The 27,322-nt window shown below is 44.6% G+C and overlaps 1 protein-coding gene across 3 annotated transcripts; it reads right to left on the bottom strand.

Moving 5' to 3' along the window:
- Positions 1-136: 136 nt before the first annotated feature.
- LOC129869655 (cytoplasmic polyadenylation element-binding protein 2-like) lies at positions 137-26,691 on the bottom strand. 3 transcript variants are annotated; one of them, XM_055944269.1, is made up of 11 exons: positions 25,777-26,691; positions 20,459-20,731; positions 11,154-11,244; positions 8,279-8,329; positions 7,446-7,469; positions 6,268-6,435; positions 6,012-6,101; positions 5,594-5,712; positions 5,337-5,451; positions 4,819-5,000; positions 137-4,233 (listed from the first exon to the last, which is right to left on the bottom strand). In XM_055944269.1, the coding sequence occupies exons 1-11, from the start codon at positions 26,302-26,304 to the stop codon at positions 4,006-4,008; spliced, it is 1,869 nt and encodes a 622-aa protein (XP_055800244.1). In that variant the 5' UTR covers positions 26,305-26,691; the 3' UTR covers positions 137-4,005. The 3 variants fall into 3 exon arrangements, with proteins under 3 accessions (XP_055800244.1, XP_055800242.1, XP_055800243.1); XM_055944267.1 differs by lacking the exon at positions 7,446-7,469 and having other exon boundaries at positions 25,777-26,403; XM_055944268.1 differs by lacking the exons at positions 7,446-7,469; positions 8,279-8,329 and having other exon boundaries at positions 25,777-26,403.
- Positions 26,692-27,322: the final 631 nt, after the last annotated feature.

The raw sequence follows: 27,322 nt of genomic DNA, 5'->3' as shown, positions 1-27,322 counted from the left end.
CTTGTACAGTTAGGCTAGTAAGCAGAGGGTCATTTCTCCCTGTAGAGTGAAGTCAAAGTATACCTAAGCAAAAGCAATGTCATCCTAAACAATAGGCAAAGCCTTTTGACAAACACAGAGAAAAAAGGCAGGCATGTTGTGTCTGAACAGAATGGGTCTTTATTTATTCAGGAAATGAAAGAAAACAGTTTGTAATCAACACTCCATTTAAATACAAAACAAAAATTAAAATCGACATGATATTAATTTTGCATATCAAAGAACCATTGAGTAATAATTACAATCCGAACACCTCATAAACCTCTTTTGTGAATTCATACACAAACTCCGATTTAGAAATGAGTTACTTTAACAATATTACAAAGATTTAGCTTAAAAATAATTCAAATTAAAATAATACCTTAGCAATTGGCATCTTAAAATTATATATATTTCCACATAAAAATACAAAATAATATCAATGATATATAATATGAAAAATTATTCCAAGTATTCTGCTTCTATTAAAAAAAAAAAAACGGAATAAAATTAAATGAAATAGAAATATGCATGAAAAATTCTCTCCTTTTGGTAGCAAAACACTATCCAAAATAACTACAATCATTTACATCAGTACAAAGATATCTGGATTGAAAAATAGTTGCAATGAAAAAAAGGGGTTTCTTTTCTGACAGTAAAAAATGACACTGTGAATCAGAAATCTGCAAAATATGCAATGAAAAAAATAAATCTGCATTAAAAAGGTTTACACTGTAATTTTTACTTTTTATACAAACATTAGAAACAGTATTGCACGTCACAACACAGAATCGAGGTTAATCAGCCTTTCAAAATGTGTTATATTCAAGTTTCAGAGCATCTATGAGGAGAGGCACCGCGGGCCTCGATGCAACAGGGGGAGAATCTCAAGTGTCTTCCATGAATATAATAGAACCCTCAATGTTTCCTTCCTTCAAATAAAAGGTGTAAATGTGTACTTGTATATTAACCATATTGATATATTAAAACAGTTATATATTGATACATCAATTACATAATTATTTGTTCAAATCTTTTGTTTATTTTTGTTTTTCAACAGAGCCCTGCTTCTAGACATAATTAGAATATTAGGGGAACTAAAATGTGTGTAATAATAATAATAATAATCTATTGAAATAGAAAAATACAATCAAAATCAAATAGTTATTTGTCTACAAAAATAGTGAAATAAATATGATTCTTACAAAAACAAAGACACACACATACAAAGTAACAGTGTTCAACTTATAAAATAGGACCCATTACTCAACAAACAGCACAAGGAGTCGTGTTACATGTCAATGGTGACAAAGTACAAGAGAGCTCTGTTCTGTTCTGAGCACAACACCAACCACACCACGAGAGCCGAGGCCACCGGGACAAAGTACAAACAGGGTGGGGGCTTAATGACGATCCTTCATTTGCTTTGAACGGTTGCTCATCGTTTTTTGGCCACCATTTTCTCTAGAGCCAATCATCATAGCACAGTACCCTGTGGCACTTCTTCCTTCTTTCAGTTGACGGAGAGACTGAAAGACAACAGGACCCCCTATGAATACATTAGAACATATTAGAATACTGCTTCATTCACATAGAAAAACCTAAGACCAACGCCTCCTCACACCATTTCTTAAAGAAGTCATTATGAAAAAATAAAATAATCTGGTAGAATTATAAATCGGTAGAAGTTCGGCAGAACTGAATCTTTCATGAGTGATTAAATTGAGCAAAATAGGTCGTTGCCCAAACCATGTCTGCATTGAATCAGCTGACTAACTGGTAGGGTGAAAACGAGTCAAGAATCAAATAATCAGAGGGAAAATATAGAAAAGGTAGTGCATAATATATTATCAAAAGTGATTAGAGAGGCTGGGGACAGAGAGGGGGTCCCAACTCACAAGTTAAAGACATTAACAAATACATTATCTAATACGTGAATAAATTAACATAAACAATCTTATATCCATGAAGTAGTAGTAGTGACAGTACACATTTGACCCCTGAACCACGTCTAAACCGCATACCAAGGACTGACTCCACACCAGGGAACACTATGACACAAGGATAACAGGGATATTATACTGTATAGATACAGACATGTACAGTACCAAACAGCTGGCTAGTGCACCAGCAGGTCATTGCTCACAGAGAGACAGCGTCACAGTTAGATAAACAAAGAACACAGTTATTCATATTCTGCAGGCCAATTTTTTAAATTATAATTATTTCCCCATCACTGAAAATATATGAGGGAGTGTGTCTTTGTTGTCTTTCATTAGCAGGACATAAAACTGGATCACTTTTTACAGGTCTGGAGTCTAATAACTTGTAACTACAATGTGTATGAGAGCCTGGTTGTTTTGGAGAACAGTGTATCACACTGAGTAGCCTGATAACACAACTCAGGAACAGATGTTGGACAGATGCTTTCTTACGGATCCTTCTCTATGACAACATTTGAACAGTGGTTTAAATTGGCCAACTAGCCTAACACATAGCACAAACACACATCTCCCAGTCTTATGCCTGTAGAAATCAGATCCAGCCTGGCTTCTGTGTATGCTTTTGGTCTGCAAAGGGTTATGCTACATTAGAGTAACCTCTGGAACTATACAAAGGTGAGGAGGATAGGAAGGGTGAAGGCAAAATGTTTTGATGTTCTCATTCTCCTCTAGTTTACCTACATTGTTACTAAACTAAAACCTCATTCCACACACCAACAAGATCCACACAGACAGCACAGACACGACACAGACACTAACCACTGACTGAACGCCACTCAGCTTCTCAACAGGGTTCATTACTCCTCACAAACCACCACATCACAAAATGGTGGCATCCACTAGTTTAGAACCAATATCGTTTTTTTTGTATAATAAGTATGTAAATGTTTCAAACAACGGATCAACATCTATGCATGCAAGATTTTTTAATGTTAAGTCGTTTTCATGTATTTTCCTTTATCTTCATTTTTATACATATATTTTCTTACACCTAGGCTTCTGACGTTTTTGTTGTTGTTGCTATTCAAAGTAGGATTTTAGTGTTTTCTGTTATATAGTTTCTGTAGTTTGTGTTGTTGTTTTTTATCCTACATGTATTGGTTAAGTCTATCTTGCATGCAAAGGGTGTATAGACACAAGCATGCACTTCAATTTTCACATTCTATTCTTCCATGGCAAAGGTGGCCATGAGTGTGTGAGTGCGGACCGCATTTCATTTTTCAAGATTCAGGTTTATAGCTGGCGTTAATATATACCACCTATACATCTATTCATATATAATATATAGCAGCAAAGCTTCTAATATAGCTTGTGATTAAAAAGGTTAAATAGAATTAATAAAAACCAGATTCATATTTTGAGGTAATATTTTTTCAGGTCAAAAGAGAGCAAAAATAACCTCATCATTTTTGTAAATGTCTTCCCTGATGGGGAAAAAGAACAAATTATTATCAACAATAAAAAATAAGAGTTTGTTTTGTGGCAGAAATGTATCACTTTTATGCTTCCTATCGTTTTGTTACCTTTGGTAAATGACCTGGGGCAGGCGTCCAGATTATAGAATCAAGGTTTCCCCAGAAACAAGGGCACGCTACACCCACTAGGGGGTGGCTAGCAGCAGACAGACAGACAGATGGGCTGCTCCCATGCAAAAACATTCTCATATCTACGTTAAATCTCACATATAAAAATAATTTGAAAAACCTACAAAAAATCAATCTCTTTTAAATCTCCTCTTAAAAAACATTAAAGTACCACAAAAAAGTTGTCAGAGCCTGAGATGTGAGGGGGGTTTTGGTGAAAAACTGAGGCTTGTAGTGTTTGGCTGCTACAAAAGATATATACTGTATACTGTTATGTACTCTATACTGATAGCTTAGGGTAAAAGGCAGAGCGATGCACTTTTTCCTGCCTGGCGATGTCTCTCTTCCTTGACCGTTCCTTCTAACCGTGTCGCCATGGTGACGTGTGGTCGAGTTCCTCTTCAGTTCCAGCGGAAGTGGATTTGGCGTGGGCGGTCAGCCCCCTCTTTGACCAGCGGCTTGTGGAATTCTCGGCCGGCGCGGGAGTGGATGTTAGCCCAGCAGAACTCACAGTAGTACTGCAGGCAGGTCACGTTGGCGCAGAAGAAAGGGGCAAACTTCCCACCGCAACGCGCACCCTGGCACTCATCACACAGCTGGTCGTCCAGAACATAGGGCTTTACCTCCACCTGTAGGGGTGCAGGGGTACAGGGACATGGAGGGGATGAGAAGAGGAATACACAGAGATAACACAGGTACTGAGAGAGTAAGAGTGTATAAAAGGGTGCATAATATACCTAAAAACAATAGGTATGGATACATTGCATGTACTGTAAAAGCACTGAGCACAGGCAGAATACTGAGATAAATGATGAGAGATGAAAAGGTTCCTTTAAAATGATAGAGTAGCCTGTTTGAAGCTGTGTGAGATTCAAAGACAATGGAGTCAGGCAGCGCTGAGAGAGAGAGGAGAGAGAGGAGAGAGAGGAGAGAGGAGAGAGAGAGGAGAGAGAGAGAGATAGAGAGAGAGAAAGAAAGAGGAGACTGGAAATGGAACTAATTCAATCAGCACTAATAAGCTTTCTCCTCTCCATAGCAACCACCGTCAGACTATCTGCGTGTGATGCTATTGGAACACACACACTGTTTTTCTTTGAACCACAAATCCTCACTCTCTCATTCTCTCTCTGCATCCCTAGGAAATCAGGAGGAGAATATCTCCAGCAGGATTGTGTGGTTAATTAGATGGGAAGTGGAGGGAGGGAGGACTGTACCCGCTTGTCAATGTCTCCATGTTGCAGCTGGACAAATCTGGCGCTGATGGCAGCGATGTAACTCTGCTGATTGGAGAATGCGACGCGCCCCGCACCTTTGGGGTACTTGAGCTCTGGATCGGTGTCGATGCCAGCGTAGCAGACCCCCCCATAGAGACGGTCCATAATCATGGCCAACTCCACTGGAGAGAGATGAGAGAGAGACGGAACAGGAGAAGAAACAAAAGAGTAAAGAATGGGGGGAGGAGATGGAGAAGTGACACATGGGTAGGTGAGATGGTTAAGAGGTGAGAGAGAGAAAGTGGAGGAGGGGGTTGTCAGATTGTCATTACATAGGGAAAACATTGGCAGCTCGCAGATGCTCCTTATTACTCAAAACACAACATCTGTTTATCTACGTATTTCAACATCTACCATCACCAACACGAACATCCCAGTCCAATTACAGAGTAGATCAACTAGAGGCCCAGCTAAGATGTCATGTGGATCTGATAGAGGGAGATGAGGGAAGTGTTTACCTGCTCTGAGAGGGCGGGGGACCCCTCCTACGAAGATGGTCTTGCGAGGATCCAGGGGCTGAGAGCCGTCCATCACAAAGTCACTGTCACTCAGGTTCCACGGACGAATCTGGACCTGGAGACACACACACATCACACATATCCCATACATTGAATAATCGCAAGATGGAATTACACTGCGTAGGTGTTGCTAGTCTCACAGATCTCCTCGCTGGTGGGAATGGTCCTACAGAGAGCTGGGTTTGTGTTGGACTCACAGGCTTATCTTTGATGGTGGGGCTGGAGACACACAGGTAGAGCTTGCCGTCCTCCTCCATGCAGGCCTCGATCAGAGCCTGCACTGAGCTCTCCTCCTGGAACAGCAGGAAGGCGTAACCTAGGCAACACACACAACACACTCTCAGGACCTGGACAGCATAGACAATAGTGTGGGGTAATACTGCTACAAATACACTGAATTATTTCAATTTGAAAAAGTACTATATACAGACTATGTAGGTTAGTCATATGGGAAAGAGGATGTTGGTCAACCTAGCTGTACTGTCTCTTCCAGGAGTCTCAAGGCCATCATTGATTGCTACCGGCCATATTTATACAGTATACGGTGCTAAAACATACCTCTATGACATACATTTATGTCAATTTCAGTTAAAGAAAGTCTGAGGTGAGCTTTACCTTTGGGGGGGAAGTAGGATTTGCTCTCAGCCTTGTGTGGCCAGTCCACCACCAGGTGGCCAAAGCGACGGAAACTGTTGGTGATCTCATCTGACGAGAGAAAGAAAGAAGAGGCGAGAGGAAGGTGGATGTGTGAGGAGAAACGGAAGAGGGAGAAGGAAAAACAAACCAACGTGAGTAAGAACAACCTTTCATAACAGCATATCAACTGATTCACTGAACTAACAACACTGTGTTATGCTCTTCCTCCTCTCACCTTCATCTATGTCAGGGGGCAGGCCGCCCACAAACACTTTGCGGGAGAAACGCTCGATGCGCTCCCCATTCTGGTGGGGGTAACAGTTAGGGCCAAGCCCTGGGATGCCCTGGTTACCGTGCCCATCATCAAGGAGGCTGTCTTCAATGGGGAACAGGGAGGAGCGGCCTGGAGAAGAGGGGGTCACAGGTCAGCGGTCAGAACACCTGCAGACATGGACAATGACATCCACATAGATACACACATGCATACAGTACATACAGTCACATCACAAGCAGATGCACATACTTCTGCTTTGCCAACAACAGAAGCAACCAACCAGCTGTAGCTCTGTTAACACCCATTGACAGTTCCTAGATTGAACACATTCATGGAGCCCAACGTTTTAATGTTATATAGAGATAGTATTATTATAATGAGTCATGATAAATGAGCGGGGTCCATAACAACATGTGTAATGGCTGTTTACATCTGTCACCAGGCTTTGTGCTGAGTAGCTACAAGATAAAGTACAAGCATAAAGTGATAGAGAATTATGTCCAATGTAGTATTTATACTGTACATGTGCTGTAAAACCAAGACACGCTACCGTGAATACTCCAGCCAGAGCTCTGTGACTGACTGACAGACAGTAGACAGAGAGGACAAGATTGAGGTCTGGTAAGGAAGCTGTGGATTCACATTGTTACCATGGGGCAAAGCAGTAGCAGTAGACAGAGCAATGGACTGAGGTAAACTAGTGGTAACCAAGCCTGAAACCTATGGCAATGTCTGGATGTAAACGTGTTGTGCAGTATTCATATACGTCTGCAATTATATACTGTAGTGACCTTAACCCAACACCTAGCGACCTTGTCTAGAGATTGGGGTCTCTTGGAGTAAAGACTAAGATGTTGGGGCGACAGTCGCTTGGACCTGGGTTAAAATCTACCCCCCAAATTCACTGCAATACATTCAAAAAGGAGCAACTGCTGGTAAAAATGCTTGGGATGTCATAGTAAATGATTTAGATTGACTGTCAGTGGCGATCATGTTGACACTATAAACCCTGAATTGTTTGTATCCAGACACTGTTTTGGCAGCTGCAGTTCAGTAGCGTTAAACCATGCTGTGTAGTGGATGAACACGCAACACACATGACATGACACAGACTGCCCGTCACATGAAGGCGGCTTTACCTCGACGTCTCCCATAGCTCCTTGCTGCATGGAAACAAAGTAAAGAGTGGTTTTATGCCCTGCAGACATTCCTCGCAAGGTAAAGTATCCCCAGACCTGGTACTACTGACACTACAGATACTATGACCTCTAGTACCATTATTTACCCCTACCCCATTCAGCCCCTCATCATCTAACTGCATGGTTGGAGTGTCATGAAACCTAATTATCGTCACAGGCTTGACATCATGTTGAATAGTTAGGTATATGACAATGTGTCAAGCAGGAATGTAGGCTATATTGTAAACTGGACTAGGCTGACTATACGTATGAGGAGCAGCCTAATGGAAACGATACCAGTCTTCTCCTGACATCTAGTCATGTGACCTAGCCTACATAAATAAGCTAAGTGACCTAGCTACTACACCACCCGGCTCTCCTGCGGATGGTCATGTGACTTATACAACTAGGCATTCCTCTTCAACATCTCAAGCCCCAGTAGGATTACAACAACAATGCATATCCTTCAACAGGAGACATGTTTACTAGACTGTTACAACAGTCAGCCTAACGGACAGACACACAGCACAGCCTAGGAGAACCAACACTACTCATTTAACAAAACAATCCAGCACGGTCCACTATAGAGAAGGATATATCCCAACACAAATTAAGTTCAGAAAAGCATGACAGGAATGTCAATCCCAAACTAGCTTGCTTCTCGATCTAGCCTGGTTGAGCCTCCCTAACGAGTCATGATATGGAAACATGAACACTGGGCCATTTCTAAAATAGTCTGGTGATAGTGATGGAAGAAGACACACAAGCTGGTGTTGGCCAGGAGAGATAATTACCATTGAGCATGAGCAGGCCGTCAGCTCCGGGATGAGGGCATCCCACACGACCTGACATGACAGAGACACACACACACACACACACACACACACACACACACACACACACACACACACACACACACACACACACACACACACACACACACACACACACACACACACACACACACACACACACACACACACACACACACACACACACACACACACAGGGATGAGACTCTCAGCAGATGGAGAGGACAGGTTGAGGACATCAAGGGCACGGCCATGTACTGTATAAGGAACAGAAGCACCACTGTCACATGACAACAGCCTACTGAGCTGTAGTGTCGGAACAGAACACTGAACAAAACCCTCTTTTCCACGGAGACAGCTTGAGCTGACAAAATACAACAACAACAAAACAACACCCTGAATAGATTTGGGTTAACCCTAATGAACTATCAGAAGCACATGTCAGCTATTTATGTTATCTCTACATTCAATGGGAAGAATTGCAAATGTGTGAACAGAGAAAGAAGAGATGCTGGCAAATGATCTGATCTCCAGTTGAAAAATCAGCAACCCTATTTCTACTGCAACGTAAGCATGGTACATCTCCTATGCCCAGTTAGCTGAGCTCATTTCTAAAGTCCTGTAAGGTTAGTGCTTGTCTTCTGCTTCTGTACTAGCAGTCTGGGCTATAAATGGCAGAGCCCACTCTCCCCTCCCCTCCTCTCCACCCTCTTCTCACCCTCTCTTCCTCTCACCCTCCACCCTCCTCTGGCTGTCACAACACAGCGTATGAAAGTGTGATCATGTCTAAATGTAGTCTCCCTCTGGTTCTCTGTGCTGTGAATACTGGCCTATGCCCGCACCATCGGCTCCAGAGTCACAGTCAGGACCGGAGGACTACAGGACAACACCACACCCCCTAATACTTGTTGAGCCAACTTCAACATTTAGACTAGTTTATGAACAATAATAATAATGACGGTTGGGGAGTAACTGATTACATATTATCTCATGTTATCTGATTACAAAAAAACTGTAACTTTAATCAGTTAAATTACCAGAAAAAAAATGTGTAATCAGATTACAGAAAACTCGATGATTACTTCTTGGATTAAACTTAAATTCAGAAAGGATACTTGCGTAAAAAAATACATGATGACATCTTTTTGTTTTCCCAATTATATTCAATGGAGCGACAGGTAGCCTAGTGGTTAGAGGGGGTGCTGCAGGGAGCCTAGTGGTTAGAGGGGGTGCTGCAGGTAGCCTAGTGGTTAGAGCGTTGGACTAGTAACTAAAAGGTTGCAATGTAAAAAAATAAAATAAATTGCCCCTGAAAACACTGTTCCAAGGCCGTCATTGAAAATAAGAATTTGTTCTTAACTGACCTGCCTAGTTAAATAAAGGTAATATATATATATATATATTTTAAATTCAGCATTAAATAAAGGCGCAAGTTTAAAGTTTTTCCACCTGAGCGACTCTGACCACAATCCAGAGACCACTATGATGACACACCAAATGCGTTTGATGGATCCTTTTTGTCTTCTTCTAATGCCTGTTAAGGGGAAAGTAATCCAAAAGTAACTGATAGTAACCAGATTACGTTACTAAATTCGGGTCATCCAAAAGTTACGTTACTGATTACAATTTAGGACAGGTAACTAGTCACTGTAATGGATTACATTTAGAAAGTAACCTACCGACCCTGAATAGTCTTTCAGGGGTAGTATACTGTGCCAAATACAATGTGAGGGAATGTGTTGTTTACTATAAATGTCAATCTAAACTTCTCGGTCCCTGTCCATGGTTTGGGGGAGTAAGTATGTTGACGCCAGTGGTCATAACTATGTTAATTAATAATTAACAAGTAATAAGTCATTTTCACTGACTACAATGCACCTGCTTAGAGTATTTTCTAAAAGTCCAGCAGCTGAGCTGAGCTTAGAGGAGAGGCCTGCCATGGAACTGTGTGCAAGCCCTGTCTCTGTCACTCTACTCCTGGGCCAGCCCTGTCACTCTACTCCTGGGCCAGCCCTGTCTCCGTCACTAAGGGAACTGTGTGCCAGCCCTGTCTCTGTCACTCTACTCCTGGGCCAGCCCTGTCACTCTACTCCTGGGCCAGCCCTGTCTCTGTCACTAATAAAGCCGGTGTCACTCTACTCCTGGGCCAGCCCTGTCTCTGTCACTCTACTCCTGGGCCAGCCCTGTCTCTGTCACCCTACTCCTGGGCCAGCCCTGTCTCTGTCACCCTACTCCTGGGCCAGCCCTGTCTCTGTCACTCTACTCCTGGGCCAGCCCTGTCTCTGTCACCCTACTCCTGGGCCAGCCCTGTCTCTGTCACCCTACTCCTGGGCCAGCCCTGTCTCTGTCACTCTACTCCTGGGCCAGCCCTGTCTCTGTCACTCTACTCCTAGGCCAGCCCTGTCTCTGTCACCCTACTCCTGGGCCAGCCCTGTCTCTGTCACCCTACTCCCTGTCCCTGGTGTGTTCCTATCCTATCCTATCAGGACAGAGAGTGCTGCTGTGCTGCCTGCCTGACTCCTGTCTGTCCGTGTGCCCCAGGTTAGGTTAAGCAGTAGCAGTAGCAGCAGGATCAGGGCTGTAAGGTCATTTAAAGGCACAGCCGGTTGTGGAAGTAATACCCACTCTTAGCAGGGAGAACATAAGCTGCTCGCACTGGGGGGAAAAATGCCTCTAGGAGGGAGCAGGAAGCCTGTCAGTGCCTTGGAAAAGGGTATACTTCACCTCATATGCATTCCGTCTAACCACTGTTCTCCCTAACCACAATCACAATGACTTTCCCCATTATACAGTGAGTCAGTAACTAAGTAAGTATGATAATTAAAGACAGTGAGAGGAAGTAAGTAAGTAGTCTCACCCTTCATTGGATCTTGCTCCGCCCGCATGATGTCAATCAGAGAGCTTTCCAGGGAGTGCATGTTCAGGCTGTCGTACATTCTAGAGCGTTCCTAAAACACACACATACAACAAGCGGAAGGAACCTGCAGTGTTCTGGCACATAGGTATGGGTAATAAAGCCTGTGGGTAACATAGGTATGGGTAATAAAGCCTGTGGGTAACATAGGTATGGGTAATAAAGCCTGTGGGTAACATAGGTATGGGTAATAAAGCCTGTGGGTAAAATAGGTATGGGTAATAAAGCATGTGGGTAACATAGGTATGGGTAATAAAGCCTGTGGGTAACATAGGTATGGGTAATAAAGTATGTGGGTAACATAGGTATGGATAATAAAGCCTGTGGGTAACATAGGTATGGGTAATAAAGTATGTGGGTAACATAGGTATGGGTAATAAAGCCTGTGGGTAACATAGGTATGGGTAATAAAGCCTGTGGGTAACATAGGTATGGGTAATAAAGCCTGTGGGTAAAATAGGTATGGGTAATAAAGCATGTGGGTAACATAGGTATGGGTAATAAAGCCTGTGGGTAACATAGGTATGGGTAATAAAGTCTGTGGGTAACATAGGTATGGGTAATAAAGCCTGTGGGTAACATAGGTATGGGTAATAAAGCCTGTGGGTAACATAGGTAGAGTAATAAAGTCTGTGGGTAACATAGGTAGAGTAATAAAGTCTGTGGGTATGTGGCTTAATATTTCAGAGTGTGTTAACAGCACATACATGGATTAAAATTCTTTCCGTATTTATTCACTTCAGGGGTACTAAGGTATGCTAGTGAGCAGAGTGGACCCAATGATGGATTCAACAGGAACTCTGGAGCACGTCCCAGAGACAGACAGAGAGCAGAAACCAAATCCAGGAATGGCATTTACCCAGAGTGCTCACTGGGATGAGAGGGAGGTTATGAGCTCATCAGAGGGGCTATAAGACAGCCATGCACGGTGAATCTAAACCCCAGGCCTGTCAACCTTTATAACATACCACAGATGGCAGAACCTTTAAAGAAAATGGTGTACTGTACTGTGTATGTACATGACAAGGACCCTCTCGTGGTTGAGAACATGAGGGAAGATACAAGCTCATATGAGCACCTCAAAGACCTCCAACTTAATGTCTACTCCCTTACCTAATTAGACAATAATGGCATTTTGTAGGTGCCTAAGATAAGTTGCTGGAGGTATGGTCATCATACTAGCCTGACCACCACTTAAAAGTATTCCACACACTACTGGTCCTGACTAGAGGTCGGCCGATTAATCGGCATGGCCAATTAATTAGGGCCGATTTCAAATTTTCATAACAATCGGTAATCTGCATTTTTGGATGCTGATTATGGCCGATTACATTGCAATCCACGAGGTGGCAGGCTGACCACCTGTTACGCGAGTGCAGCAAGGAGCAAAGGTAAGTTGCTAGCTAGCATTAAACTTATCTTAGAAAAAACAATCAATCTTCACATAATCACTAGTTAACTACACATGGTTGATGGTATTACTAGGTTAACTAGCTTGTTCTGCGTTGCATATAATCAATGCGGTGCCTGTTAATTTATCATCGAATCACAGCCTACTTTGCCAAACGGGGGATTGTTTAACAAAAGCGCATTCGCGAAAAAAGCACAATCGTTGCACGAATGTACCTAACCATAAACATCAATGGCTTTCTTAAAATCTATACACAGAAGTTTTTTTTTTTTTTAAACCTGCATATTTATTTAAAATAAATTCATGTTAGCAGGTAATATTAACTAGGGAAATTGTGACACTTCTCTTGTGTTCATTGCACGCAGAGTCAGGGTATATGCAACAGTTTGGGCCGCCTGGCTCATTGCGAACTAATTTGCCAGAATTTTACGTAATTATGACATAACATTGAAGGTTGTGCAATGAAACAGCAATATTTAGACTTAGGGTTGCCACCCGTTCGATAAAATACGTAACGGTTCCGTATTTCACTGAAAGAATACATTTTGTTTTGTTTTAGAAATTATAGTTTCCGGATTTGACCATATTAATGACCAAAGGCTCGTATTTCTGTGTTTATTATATTCTAATTAAGTCTATGATTTGATATTTGATAATGCAGTCTGATTGAGCGGTGGTAGGCGGCAGCAGGCTCGTAAGCATTCTTTCAAACTTTACTGCGTTTGCCAGCAGCTCTTAGCAATGCTTGAACAGCGCTGTTTATGACTTCAAGCCTATCAACTCCTGAGATTAGGCTGGTAATACTAAAGTGCCTATTAGAACATCCAATGGTCAAAGGTATATGAAATACAAATGGTATAGAGAGAACTAGTCAACGCGTCATAATTCCTATAATAACTAGAACCTAAAACTTCTTAACTGGGAATATTGAACCACCAGCATTCATATGTTCTCATGTTCTGATCAAGGAACTTAAACGTTGGCTTTTTTACATGACACATTTTGCCCTTTTACTTTCTTCCCCTCTTCTTCTTCTTTGCATTATTTAAATCAAATTGAGCATGTTTCATTATTTATTTGAGACGAAATAATTTTTATTTATGTATTATATTAAGTTCAAATAAAACTGTTCATTCAGTATTGCTGTAATTGTCATTATTACAAATAAATATATATATTTTAAAAAAGCCGATACCGATTAATCGCCGATTAACTGGTATCGGCTTTTTTTGGTCCTCCAATAATCGGTATCGGTATCGGCGTTGAAAAATCATAATCGGTCGACCTCTAGTCCTGACACAGGATTAAAAACACTTAACTAAAAAATTATACTGTCCAGTGGTCAATCTGTGTATGATTTGTAGCCCAATCTTAGGCTAACATTTCCTGGCTGACTCTACTGCATCAGTCAGGGACCCTGGCATTAGGAGGCAACTAGATTCAGCCACAGGCCGATTTCTGTCGGAGTGGATGGTCGGGGGGCCAGAACATAATTATAATAATTTGAACACTGCAAATTGACCACAACTATGCCCAAAAAAGAGATTGGATTTGAAAATAACAACAATTAAATACCTTGATTACATTGAGACACAATCACATCTCTTTTTTATTTTTGGGAATACTTGGTGAACAGATTTCTAAAATGAAACTCATATTTGATTTGAGTCTTTTTTGTACACCATTTTTTGGTTGGCCGGTTTTGGTCCACGGGCTGCCTGTTGCCGATCCCTGCTATAGTCTGTCTTCAGGTGGACATTCTGGTTTAGGTGATGCTGTATCCACTGTATCAACTGAGGAGTGTTGCCACACAGTCACCCAATGAGAATGTAGTACAGATCTATGTAGGAGACTAATACAGTAGCTAGATGAACGTGTATTATAATTGCCTTTATATGATGTGATATTTCCTATTTCCTAACTACCTGCTACCGAGTGGCTATAGTGGCTAACACCCCTGCCCCGAAGCTCGCACCAGTTAGCCACGAGCCAGGCACATCTCCCGGCTAGCAAACAAAATTACTACAACTACAATACTTCTTTCGACATCTGGCCTGGACCCTTTGTCGACACGGCGCTCCGCGGTACCACCACGACTGGTCCGCCGACGTAACTCCATCCGCTGTGCCCTCAACCGGCCTTTGCCGGACGTCGGAGCAGACGCTTCTACTTACCCCAGTCTGCTAACATTAAACGCAGTGTCTCCCGCCTGCTAGCATAGTAACGACTACCTCGCGGCTTCCCTGTTCCATCTGTTGCTGTTCACTGGACCCTATGATCACTTGACTACATAGCTGATGCCTGCTGGACTGTCCATTAATCACGGTACTCCATCTTGTTTATTTTTTGTTTATCTGTCGGCCCCAGCCTCGAACTCAGGCCCTGTGTGTAATTAACCGAACCTCTCTGCCCATTCATAGCCATTTTACCTGTTGTTGTTGTCTTAGCTGATTAGCTGTTGTTGTCTTACCCGTTGTTGTCTTTATTAGCTCTCCCAAATCAACACCTGTGATTGATTTATGCTTCGCTTTATGTCTCTCTCAAATGTCTATATGCCTTGTACACTGTTGTTTAGGATATTTATCATTGTTTTAGTTTACTGCGGAGCCCCTAGTCCCACTCAACATGCCTCAGATACCTCTTTTGTCCAACCTCCCACACATGCGATGACCTCACCCAGCATAACTAGCGCGTTCAGAGATGCAACCTCTCTTATCATCACCCGGTGCCTGGGTTTACCTCCACTGTACCCGCACCCCACCATACCCCTGTCTGAACATTATGCCCTGAATCTATTCTCTACGCCCAGAAATCTGCTCCTTTTATTCTCTGTCCCCAATGCACTAGACGACCAGTCTTGATAGCCTTTAGCCGTACCCTCATCCTACTCCTCCTCTGTTCCTCGGGTGATGTGGAGGTTAACCCAGGCCCTGCATGTCCCCAGGCACTCTCATTTGTTGACTTCTGTAACCAAAAATAAAATAATTTCATGCATGTTCAAATCAGAAGCCTCCTCCCTAAGTTTGTTTTACTCACTGCTTTAGCATACTCTGCCAATCCTGATGTCCTTGACGTGTCTGAATCCTGGCTTAGGAAGGCCACCAAAAATTCTGAGATTTCCATACCCAACTACAACATTTTCTGTCAAGATAGAACTGCCAAAGGGGGAGGAGTTGCAATCTACTCCAGAGATAGCCTGAAGAGTTCTGTCATACTTTCCAGGTCTATGCCCAAACAGTTCGAGCTTCTAATTTAAAAAATGAATCTCTCCAGAAATAAGTCTCTCACTGTTGACACCTGTTATAGACCCCCCTCAGCACCCAGCTGTGCCCTGGACACCATATGTGAATTGATTGCCCCCCATCTATCTTCACAGTTCGTTCTGTTAGGTGACCTAAACTGGGATATGCTTAACACCCCAGCAGTCCTACAATCTAAGCTAGATGCCCTCAATCTCACACAAATTATCAAGGAAACCACCAGGTACAACCCTAAATCCGTAAACATGGGCACCCTCATAGATATTATCCTGACCAACTTGCCCTCCAAATACACCTCTGCTGTTTTCAATCAGGATCTCAGCGATCACTGCCTCATTGCCTGCATCTGCTATGGGTCCGCGGTAAAACGACCACTCCTCATCACTGTCAAACGCTCCCTAAAACACTTCTGTGTCTGAATCCTGACTTCAATTCTGACTTTCTAATCAACCTGGCCCGGGTATCCTGGAAGGATATTGACCTCATCCCGTCAGTCGAGGATGCCTGGTCGTTCTTTAAAAGTAACTTCCTCACCATCACCATCAGATATAGCCTTGGTTCACTCCAGACCTGACTGCCCTCGACCAGCACAAAAACATCCTGTGGCGGGCTGCAATAGCATCGATTAGTCCCCGCGATATGCAACTTTTCAAGGAAGTCAGGAACCAATACACGCAGTCAGTCAGGAAAGCAAAGACTAACTTTTCAAACAGAAATTTGCATCCTGTAGCTCTGACTCCAAAAAGTTTTGGGACACTGTAAAGTCCATGGAGAACAAGAGCACCTCCTCCCAGCTGCCCACTGCACTGAGGCTAGGAAACACTGTCACCACCGATAAATCCACGATAATCAAGGAATTTCAATAAGAATTTCTCTACGGCTGGCCATGCTTTCCTCCTGGCTACCCCAACCCCGGCCAACAGCTCCGCACCCCCACGCAGCTGCTTGCCCAAGCCTCCCCAGCTTCTCCTTCACCCAAATCCAGATGGCAGATGTTCTGAAAGAGCTACAAAACCTGGACCTGTACAAATCAGCTTGGCTAGACAATCTGGACCCTCTCTTTCTAAAATTATCCGCCGCCATTGTTGCAACCCCTATTACCAGTCTGTTCAACCTCTCTTTCGTATCGTCCGAGATCCCTAAAGATTAGAAAGCTGCCGCAGTCATCCCCCTCTTCAAAGGGGGAGACACTCTAGACCCAAACTGTTATAGACCTATATCCATCCTGCCCTGCCTTTCTAAAGTATTCAAAAGCCAAGTTAGTAAACAGATCACTGACCATTTCGAATCCCACCGTACCTTCTCCGCTGTGCAATCCGGTATCCGAGCTGGTCACGGGTGCACCTCAGCCACGCTCAAGGTACTAAACGATATCATAACCGCCATCGATAAAAGACAGTACTGTGCAGCTGTCTTCATCGACCTGGCCAAGGTTTTCGACTCTGTCAATCACCATATTCATATCGGCAGACTCAACAGCCTTGGTTTCTCAAATGACTGCCTCGCCTGGTTCACCAACTGCTTCTCAGACAGAGTTCAGTGTGTCAAAGCAGAGGGCCTGTTGTCCGGACCTCTGGCAGTCTCTATGGGGGTACCACATGGTTCAATTCTCGGGCCGACTATTTTCTCTGTATATATCAACGATGTTGCTCTTGCTGCGAGTGATTCCCTGATCCACCTCCACGCAGACAACACCATTCTGTATACATCTGGCCCTTCTTTGGACACTGTGTTAACTAACCTCGAAACGAGCTTCAATGCCATTCAACACTCCCTCCGTGGCCTCCAACTGCTCTTAAACGCTGGTAAAACCAAATGCATGCTTTTCAACTGTTCACTGCACGCACTCGCCCGCCCGACTAGCATCACTACTCTGGATAGTTCTGACTTAGAATATGTGGACAATTACAAATACCTAGGTGTCTGGCTAGACTGTAAACTCTCATTCTAGACTCATTTTAAACATCTCCAATCCAAAATTAAATCTCAAATCTATTTCGCAACAAAGATTCCTTCACTCACGCCGCCAAACATACCCTCGTAAAAACTGACTATCCTACCAATCCTCGACTTTTCGACGATGTCATTTACAAAATAGCTTCCAATACTCTACTCATCAAACTGTATGCAGTCTATCACAGTGTCATCCGTTTTGTCACCAAAGCCCCTTATACCACCCACCACTGCGACCTGTATGCTCTAGTCAGCTGGCCCTCGCTACATATTCGTCGCCAGACCCACTGGCTCCAGGTCATCTATAAGTCTATGCTAGGTAAAGCTCCGCCTTGTCTCAGTTCACTGGTCACGATAACAACACCCACCCGTAGCACACGTTCCAGCAGGTATATCTCACCGGTCATCCATAAAGCCAACACCTCCTTTGGCCGCCATTTCTGCCAGTTCTCTGCTGCCAATGACTGGAACGAATTGCAAAAATCGCTGAAGAAGAAGACTTATATTTCCCTTACCAACTTTAAACATCAGCTATCTGAGCAGCTAACTGATCGCTGCAGCTGTACATAGCCCATCTGTAAATAGCCCACCCAATCTACCTACCTCATCCCCATATTGTTTTTATTTACTTTTCTGCTCTTTTGCACACCAGTATATCTACTTGAACATCATCATCTGCTCATCTATCACTCCAGTGTTAATTTGCTAAATTATAATTACTTCGCTACTATGGCCTATTTATTGCCTTACCTCCTCACGCCATTTGCACACACTGTATATAGACTTTCTTTTTTTCTATTGTGTTATTGACTCTACACTTGATTATTCCATGTGTAACTCTGTGTTGTTGTTTGTGTCACACTGCTTTGCTTTATCTTGGCCAGGTCGCAGTTGTAAATGAGAACTTTTTCTCAACTAGCTTACCTGGTTAAATAAAGGTGAAATAAAAAAGAGAAATTAATGGTTGTAAAGGCATTCTTATGGAAAGATCGAAGCGTGTAGGAATGTACACTCCATGGATTAGGCAACAGGGCACCCCTCTAAATCCCCCAGTGCCAGCATACTACCCCCTTTCTACTTCTGCTTATCTCTGTCAATGACGTTCACATCATGATGAAGCACAAATGCATATCCCCTATACAAAACATTACACACAGGAAGGAAGCAAAAGACAGGAGACGCGTATGGAATTTGAGGAATTCCTTGTCGGACACTGTTTATAGAAATGAACAATTCATGGAGGAGGGCCTGCTTCCTGGAAGAGGAAGTGCAGCGCCATGACAGAGGGGAGAAAGTAACAAGGGATTACTGTGAAAAATGTGTCAGGGAAATAACTTGCGTGTTTTTCCGGTCTCAACCAAGATACAGTATGGTGACGGTGGCCCACCCAAAGATCCTTTCTTAAGGCCTGCTGCCTCCAGTTTCCCCCTTTGTACTTAAAAGGTCAGAACTGTGCTATACACAATTAGATGACATCAGTTATGGGTCTCTAAGGTTGTCTGCACTGAGTTATAACAACCCCCATCCTGAAATAGACTCTGCTAAATGTGGTGTTACCTGCTGAATGTGGTGTTACCTGCTAAATGTGGTGTTAAAGTAGCTTTAAAGCAGTACTAACTGCAGCCTGCTCCCTGACACCTCCACTATGACAGAAATAAATAACACCGCTCCCGTCTGATTAAAATGCTAATTCTGCTCGTCATCTGGGAATTGACATTCATTCTCAGCTGTGTGTTTTCTAAACAGCCCCTTTACACTCGCTCCCCTCCTCTCCCCCTTCCTCTCTCCCCTCCTCTCCCCCTTCCTCTCTCCCCCTCTGCTCCCTCCCAGCTCTCTCTCTTCCCCTCTGCATCCTGATCTGCTCTCACTGTCTGGCTCTCTGCGTTTGATGCTTGTCGCCTTCCTGCTCCTTCTTTCCAACAATCCTATACTGTGAAACACTCTGCACCCTGAAAACAGTGCTGTGAATATTAAACTGTCTCATTTCCATCATTTAAAGCTTTTCCCTGTCCTCCCTGCTCCCTCTCTCTACCTTCCACCGACCACACGTACTCTCTCTCTCTCGCTCTCTCTACCTTCCACCGACCACGCTTTCTGAAACACGTACTCTCTCTCTACCTTCCACCGACCACTCTTTCTGAAACACGTACTCTCTCTCTCTCTCTCTCTCTCTACCTTCCACCGACCACACGTACTCTCTCTCTCTCGCTCTCTCTACCTTCCACCGACCACACGTACTCTCTCTCTCTCGCTCTCTCTACCTTCCACCGACCACACGTACTCTCTCTCTCGCTCTCTCTACCTTCCACCGACCACGCTTTCTGAAACACGTACTCTCTCTCTCTCTCTCTCTCTCTCTACCTTCCACCGACCACGCTTTCTGAAACACGTACTCTCTCTCTCTCTCTCTACCTTCCACCGACCACTCTTTCTGAAACACGTACTCTCTTGCTCACTCTCTGGCTCCAATATCTAATTCAGGATATTATTACATTAAAACCCCTTTGCACTCCTTCCACCAAAATGTATACAGTACATATACACACACACACAAAATGTATACAGTACATATACACACACACAGACCCCATGTATATTTATTCTTACTGAGAAAAAGCATGTACCTGGAGAGGCATAAGCGTGTTACTGTTACTGTCTGTTCGGAACATGTTCTCCTCCATCCAGGACTTGGGGCCCATGGAGCCGGCGGAGCGGGGGAACTTGGGAGGTGCAATGACGTTACTGGAGAAGGGCTTCTTCATGGGGGAAACCTGGCTGACAGAGCCCGGGATGCCCATGCCTCCCCCACGACGGTGGTCCCGACCCCAGGACATACTCCCAGAGCCCCAGCCACTCCCCTGGTGACTGCCAGCCCAGGGAGACTGCTTCACCATGGACTGAGGACACAGAGAGAGAGAGAGAGTATCAAAAGGAACATAAATTTCAACATACCAATTAGGATCTGGCTAAAAATACTTGAATCAGTCATAGAGCCCATTGCCCTTTATGGTTGTGAGGTCTGGGGTCCGCTCACCAACCAAGATTTCACAAAATGGGACAAACACCAAATTGAGACTCTGCATGCAGAATTCTGCAAAAATATCCTCCGTGTACAACGTAGAACACCAAATAATGCATGCAGAGCAGAATTAGGCCGATACCCACTAATTATCAAAATCCAGAAAAGAGCCGTTAAATTCTACAACCACCTAAAAGGAAGCGATTCCCAAACCTTCCATAACAAAGCCATCACCTACAGAGAGATGAACCTGGAGAAGAGTCCCCTAAGCAAGCTGGTCCTAGGGCTCTGTTCACAAACACAAACACACCCCACAGAGCCCCAGGACAACAGCACAATTAGACCCAACCAAATCATGAGAAAACAAAAAGATAATTACTTGACACATTGGAAAGAATTAACAAAAAAACAGAGCTAACTAGAATGCTATTTGGCCCTAAACAGAGAGTACACAGTGGCAGAATACCTGACCACTGTGACTGACCCAAACTTAAGGAAAGCTTTGACTATGTACAGACTCAGTGAGCATAGCCTTGCTATTGAGAAAGGCCGCCGTAGGCAGACATGGCTCTCAAGAGAAGACAGGCTATGTGCACACTGCCCACAAAATGAGGTGGAAACTGAGCTGCACTTCCTAACCTCCTGCCCAATGTATGACCATATTAGAGAGACATATTTCCCTCAGATTACACAGATCCACAAAGAATTTGAAAACAAATCCAATTTTGATAAACTCCCATATCTACTGGGAGAAATTCCACAGTGTGCCATCACAGCAGCAAGATTTGTGACCTGTTGCCACAAGAAAAGGGCAACCAGTGAAGAACAAACACCATTGTAAATACAACCCATATTTATGCTTATTTATTTTAACTTGTGTGCTTTAACCATTTGTACATTGTTACAACACTGTATATATATAATATAACATTTGTAATGTCTTTATTGTTTTGAAACTTCTGTATGTGTAATGTTTACTGTTAATTTGTATTGTTTATTTCACTTTTGTATAATATCTACCTCACTTGCTTAGGCAATGTTAACACATGTTTCTCATGCCAATAAAGCCCCTTGAATTGAAATGAATTGAATTGAGAGAGAGAGAGAGAGAGAGAGAGGGGTAAGAGACCCAGTGTGAAATTGTGTGTTGTTGAACAAGTATTTATTGTTTGTATTTGATGTGTTTCTTTGATCATGTGTTTCTCCCTCTGCCACAGTCTGCTATGACCTGGTCCTGTGTTTCTCCCTCTGCCACAGTCTACTATGACCTGGTCCTGTGTTTCTCCCTCTGCCACAGTCTACTATGACCTGGTCCTGTGTTTCTCCCTCTGCCACAGTCTGCTATGACCTGGTCCTGTGTTTCTCCCTCTGCCACAGTCTACTATGACCTGGTCCCGTGTTTCTCCCTCTGCCACAGTCTACTATGACCTGGTCCTGTGTTTCTCCCTCTGCCACAGTCTACTATGACCTGTTCCTGTGTTTCTCCCTCTGCCACAGTCTACTATGACCTGGTCCTGTGTTTTTCCCTCTGCCACAGTCTGCTATGACCTGGTCCTGTGTTTCTCCCTCTGCCACAGTCTACTATGACCTGGTCCTGTGTTTCTCCCTCTGCCACAGTCTGCTATGACCTGGTTCTGTGTTTCTCCCTCTGCCACAGTCTACTATGACCTGGTCCTGTGTTTCTCCCTCTGCCACAGTCTACTATGACCTGGTCCTGTGTTTCTCCCTCTGCCACAGTCTACTATGACCTGGTCCTGTGTTTCTCCCTCTGCCACAGTCTACTATGACCTGGTCCTGTGTTTCTCCCTCTGCCACAGTCTGCTATGACCTAGTCCTGTGTTTCTCCCTCTGCCACAGTCTACTATGACCTGGTCCTGTGTTTCTCCCTCTGCCACAGTCTACTATGACCTGGTCCTGTGTTTCTCCCTCTGCCACAGTCTACTATGACCTGGTCCTGTGTTTCTCCCTCTGCCACAGTCTGCTATGACCTGGTCCTGTGTTTCTCCCTCTGCCACAGTCTACTATGACCTGGTCCTGTGTTTCTCCCTCTGCCACAGTCTACTATGACCTGGTCCTGTGTTTCTCCCTCTGCCACAGTCTGCTATGACCTGGTCCTGTGTTTCTCCCTCTGCCACAGTCTACTATGACCTGGTCCTGTGTTTCTCCCTCTGCCACAGTCTGCTATGACCTGGTCCTGTGTTTCTCCCTCTGCCACAGTCTACTATGACCTGGTCCTGTGTTTCTCCCTCTGCCACAGTCTGCTATGACCTGGTCCTGTGTTTCTCCCTCTGCCACAGTCTACTATGACCTGGTCCTGTGTTTCTCCCTCTGCCACAGTCTACTATGACCTGGTCCTGTGTTTCTCCCTCTGCCACAGTCTACTATGACCTGGTCCTGTGTTTCTCCCTCTGCCACAGTCTACTATGACCTGGTCCTGTGTTTCTCCCTCTGCCACAGTCTACTATGACCTGGTCCTGTGTTTCTCCCTCTGCCACAGTCTACTATGACCTGGTCCTGTGTTTCTCCCTCTGCCACAGTCTACTATGACCTGGTCCTGTGTTTCTCCCTCTGCCACAGTCTACTATGACCTGGTCCTGTGTTTCTCCCTCTGCCACAGTCTACTATGACCTGTTCCTGTGTTTCTCCCTCTGCCACAGTCTACTATGACCTGGTCCTGTGTTTCTCCCTCTGCCACAGTCTGCTATGACCTGGTCCTGTGTTTCTCCCTCTGCCACAGTCTACTATGACCTGGTCCTGTGTTTCTCCCTCTGCCACAGTCTGCTATGACCTGGTCCTGTGTTTCTCCCTCTGCCACAGTCTACTATGACCTGGTCCTGTGTTTCTCCCTCTGCCACAGTCTACTATGACCTGGTCCTGTGTTTCTCCCTCTGCCACAGTCTGCTATGACCTGGTCCTGTGTTTCTCCCTCTGCCACAGTCTACTATGACCTGGTCCTGTGTTTCTCCCTCTGCCACAGTCTACTATGACCTGGTCCTGTGTTTCTCCCTCTGCCACAGTCTACTATGACCTGGTCCTGTGTTTCTCCCTCTGCCACAGTCTACTATGACCTGGTCCTGTGTTTCTCCCTCTGCCACAGTCTACTATGACCTGGTCCTGTGTTTCTCCCTCTGCCACAGTCTGCTATGACCTGGTCCTGTGTTTCTCCCTCTGCCACAGTCTACTATGAGCTGGTCCTGTGTTTCTCCCTCTGCCACAGTCTGCTATGACCTAGTCCTGTGTTTCTCCCTCTGCCACAGTCTACTATGACCTGGTCCTGTGTTTCTCCCTCTGCCACAGTCTACTATGACCTGGTCTGTCTCCACCATACATCCACACTGACACCACCAACGTCCATTACTCTCTCTCTCTCTGTCTGTCTCCACCATATATCCACACTGACACCACAAACTCTCTCATGCACACAGTCAAATGCTGTCATGCAGCAGTCTCCAGCCCTCTACCCTATGCTGTATGTAGTATGTACAGCTCTTGATGCCAATAGCACGTTGGAGCCTGCAAATAGGAGTCGTGAAATCTCCCTTGTGACTGAGAGCAAATCTATTGCTGCAGTGGGGATGTTCTTTCTAGCTGACACAGGCAGGTCACCGTATAGCATCCTCACCCCACCCCCATGATGAGGGCTATGTGTATAGCCTCTGGTTATCAGATATACTCCCCATCAAGTAAAATCCCATGACCCCCAATGTCAGTACAGCCTCTCTCTGCCTCTCTGACTTCAGATAGAGAGCATCAGCCTGAACCAGTGATATGTGATGACTATGCCCTGCTCTGTGCCAGCCTCAAGCAGAGAACAAAAGTCAGATTCAGTGATGCTCCCTTGTTTGCCTCTCGCCCCTCCCTCCCCGTCAGCCTCCCCCGCCCTGCTACTGAGGGAGAAACTATGCCTACAGATGTAGGATCTTAATTTGATCACCCTGTTGCTGGAATACTTTCCTGCAATGCGGCACATTTAAAACTTGTGGTGTATTTGAAGTTTAAAAAGGCTTCTGAAGTTCGTAATTCCCACTTTGAAAATTCAGACTTGATTTTCCCTTAAGAAAAATGTATCAAGCCCTATAAAAATGTCCATCAATTATAATCCATAGAATAATTCCTCTTTCCTGTTGCTGCAGGATTATTTTCCTGCTGTAGCAAACTTGCTCAAATTAAGATCCTACATCTGTATAGCAGCAGTTATCTGTATAACAGAGGACACGACAAATGCATTACAGATAAAACCTATTTGCCTTCTATGATCATGGGTTTAGATTGATGAAAGGTGCACACACACACACACACACACACACACACACACACACACACACACACACACACACACACACACACACACACACACACACACACACACACACACACACACACACACCCAAAGAGAGATAGCTGCTTTTCAGGTCATGCCTTATCTCAGCAGTGTCACATGAGAAGGTCCTAGCCATTAGGAGTGCTGGTTGGTAGTTTCTCCATAATGGTTTTGGGGGTTGAGGCAGGCCTGAAACTGTTTGCTGTAGGTTAACTGACAACTGGAGAAGACAAGCCAGTGTGGGGTTCGTCTATGAATAATGCAGTCAGTCCCTCCCCTGCCCTACCCTAGCCGGGCAGCTCTACTACATGGACCTTCTGTCCCAGGAGCACAGGGCCAAATTAGCTTTCATTATCATAACTGGGTTTATGCACTTCTGCAGAGTAACATGTAATAACATATATGTATAAACATGGCTTGAACCCAATACAATCTAAGAGGTGTGTATAAGCCTAGTAGCATACATTAGCTTTACAAAAATTCTGATATTATCTCCCACCTCTTTAACAGCTTCTTTCTATCTGTCATTTTAAAGGCTCAATCCTCTATTCTATGGGGATGCTGATGTGGGGTTTCCATGTGAACAGGTGAATAGAGCTCACCTGGTGGTGGTGGTTGTAGTTGTTCCTCTGCTGCAGGAAGGCGCCCTGCTGGTGCTGATGATGGTGCTGGGGGTGCATCTGGGGGCTGACGGGGGACCTGCGGCTCTGCTGCTGCGGCTGTTGGTGGGCGTTGATCTGGGGTGAGAACTGGCTGCTGAAGCCATGCACGTTAATCCCTGGGCATGGATTAGTCGACACCGGAGAAAAACTCTGGAAGAAGGCCGGGTTGATAGACGAGGGGATACCGGGATAGAAGCTGTTGTCTGGGTCGGTATGAGGCATCTGATTAATCGCGTTTGAGTGGTGGATAGGGTTGGCCGAGTTAGAAATGGGTGGTGGTGGAGAGCTGGTCTGAACGGACCACGGGGTTCCGAATCCAGGGAGGGGAGGTGAAGCTGAGGCGCCACTCGGGTTCTGCATATCTTGGTTCTGGAGGTTCGAAAAACCGCCCCCGAGTCCTCCGGACAACATATTGCCGGTGCTACTGCCATTGCCGTTATTTATATGGTGGGTAATGGGGGAGTCCATTTGGATCCTAACCTTGTTTGGATTTACGGAAGTGGACGATGGCGACGCGGCAGTCTCCACATCGGCTTCAGCCTCCTCCACTGGCGAGCGGCTGATTTGTCCCGGTCTAGAGTATGCGCTGCGCTCGGGTTCGGTGGAGACTTGAGCGGTGAAAGGCTGCCTCTGCGGCAGGTGACTGAATATTCCTTGGGGTGGGGGCGACTCAGTGCAGCCAAACTCAGCTCGCTGACTTAACTGCTGATGTATTTTCCGGTCGTGCTGAAGGTCACAGATAGACTGCGTCGGGCAAAAATGACCAAAATCTGGAAAATCTGGATTCTGGTTTAGGTGGTTGTGAGGGAAGTGAGGACTCCCAGCTGGTTGTTGGTTTGGTTTGGTTGCTGTATCCCGGTTTTATTGATTGTGTTGTTGTTGCTGCTGTAGTTTTCCTCTGTTGACTAGGGTCGTTATTCGGTTGTCAACCCCACAGACTCGTTCTGCATGTTTTGCTGACGCGCAGCAGCTGACAGGAACAGTGGGGACAAGGCAGCGAGGCTACTGCGCGAAACCAAGGGTGAGCCGGGGCACAACTGGCGGATGGAAACCGCAGAAGAGGAGGAGCATTAGGATCAGATTGCGCGTCCGTCGAGAAGGGTAGAGTTGTGTCCAATGGTCGCTGTCTGTAATAAACCGAACCCGTAATCATCAATTTATTTATGTAAAACTATGTATTTGAACGAAGTTTTTCAATTCTCCGCCTAGAACAAGAGAACACAGTGCAGAATAGATGCGTTGACAAAGAAGTAACGTTAGCCTAACGAGAGAGGAGGGGTTTGTCTCTGTTCAGTCGGCGTTTTCTACAATTAATATTATTTTCTTATTTTAAAATCGATTCATATAGGCCCCTATTTATAAATATATCCGGTTATATTGTAGCCTGCGCAATCCAATCCTGACTGACCGTGTACCCCTCCTCTCGTTACCGGCCGGGCTGCTGCGGCAGCGGATTAAAGGTCCCCAGTGAATGACGCCTACGTCA

Source organism: Salvelinus fontinalis, chromosome 14, assembly GCF_029448725.1.
Source record: "Salvelinus fontinalis isolate EN_2023a chromosome 14, ASM2944872v1, whole genome shotgun sequence".
Classification (NCBI taxonomy): domain Eukaryota; kingdom Metazoa; phylum Chordata; class Actinopteri; order Salmoniformes; family Salmonidae; genus Salvelinus; species Salvelinus fontinalis.
Note: the sequence above shows the minus strand (reverse complement) of the source record. Positions and strands in the feature narration are given on the sequence as shown.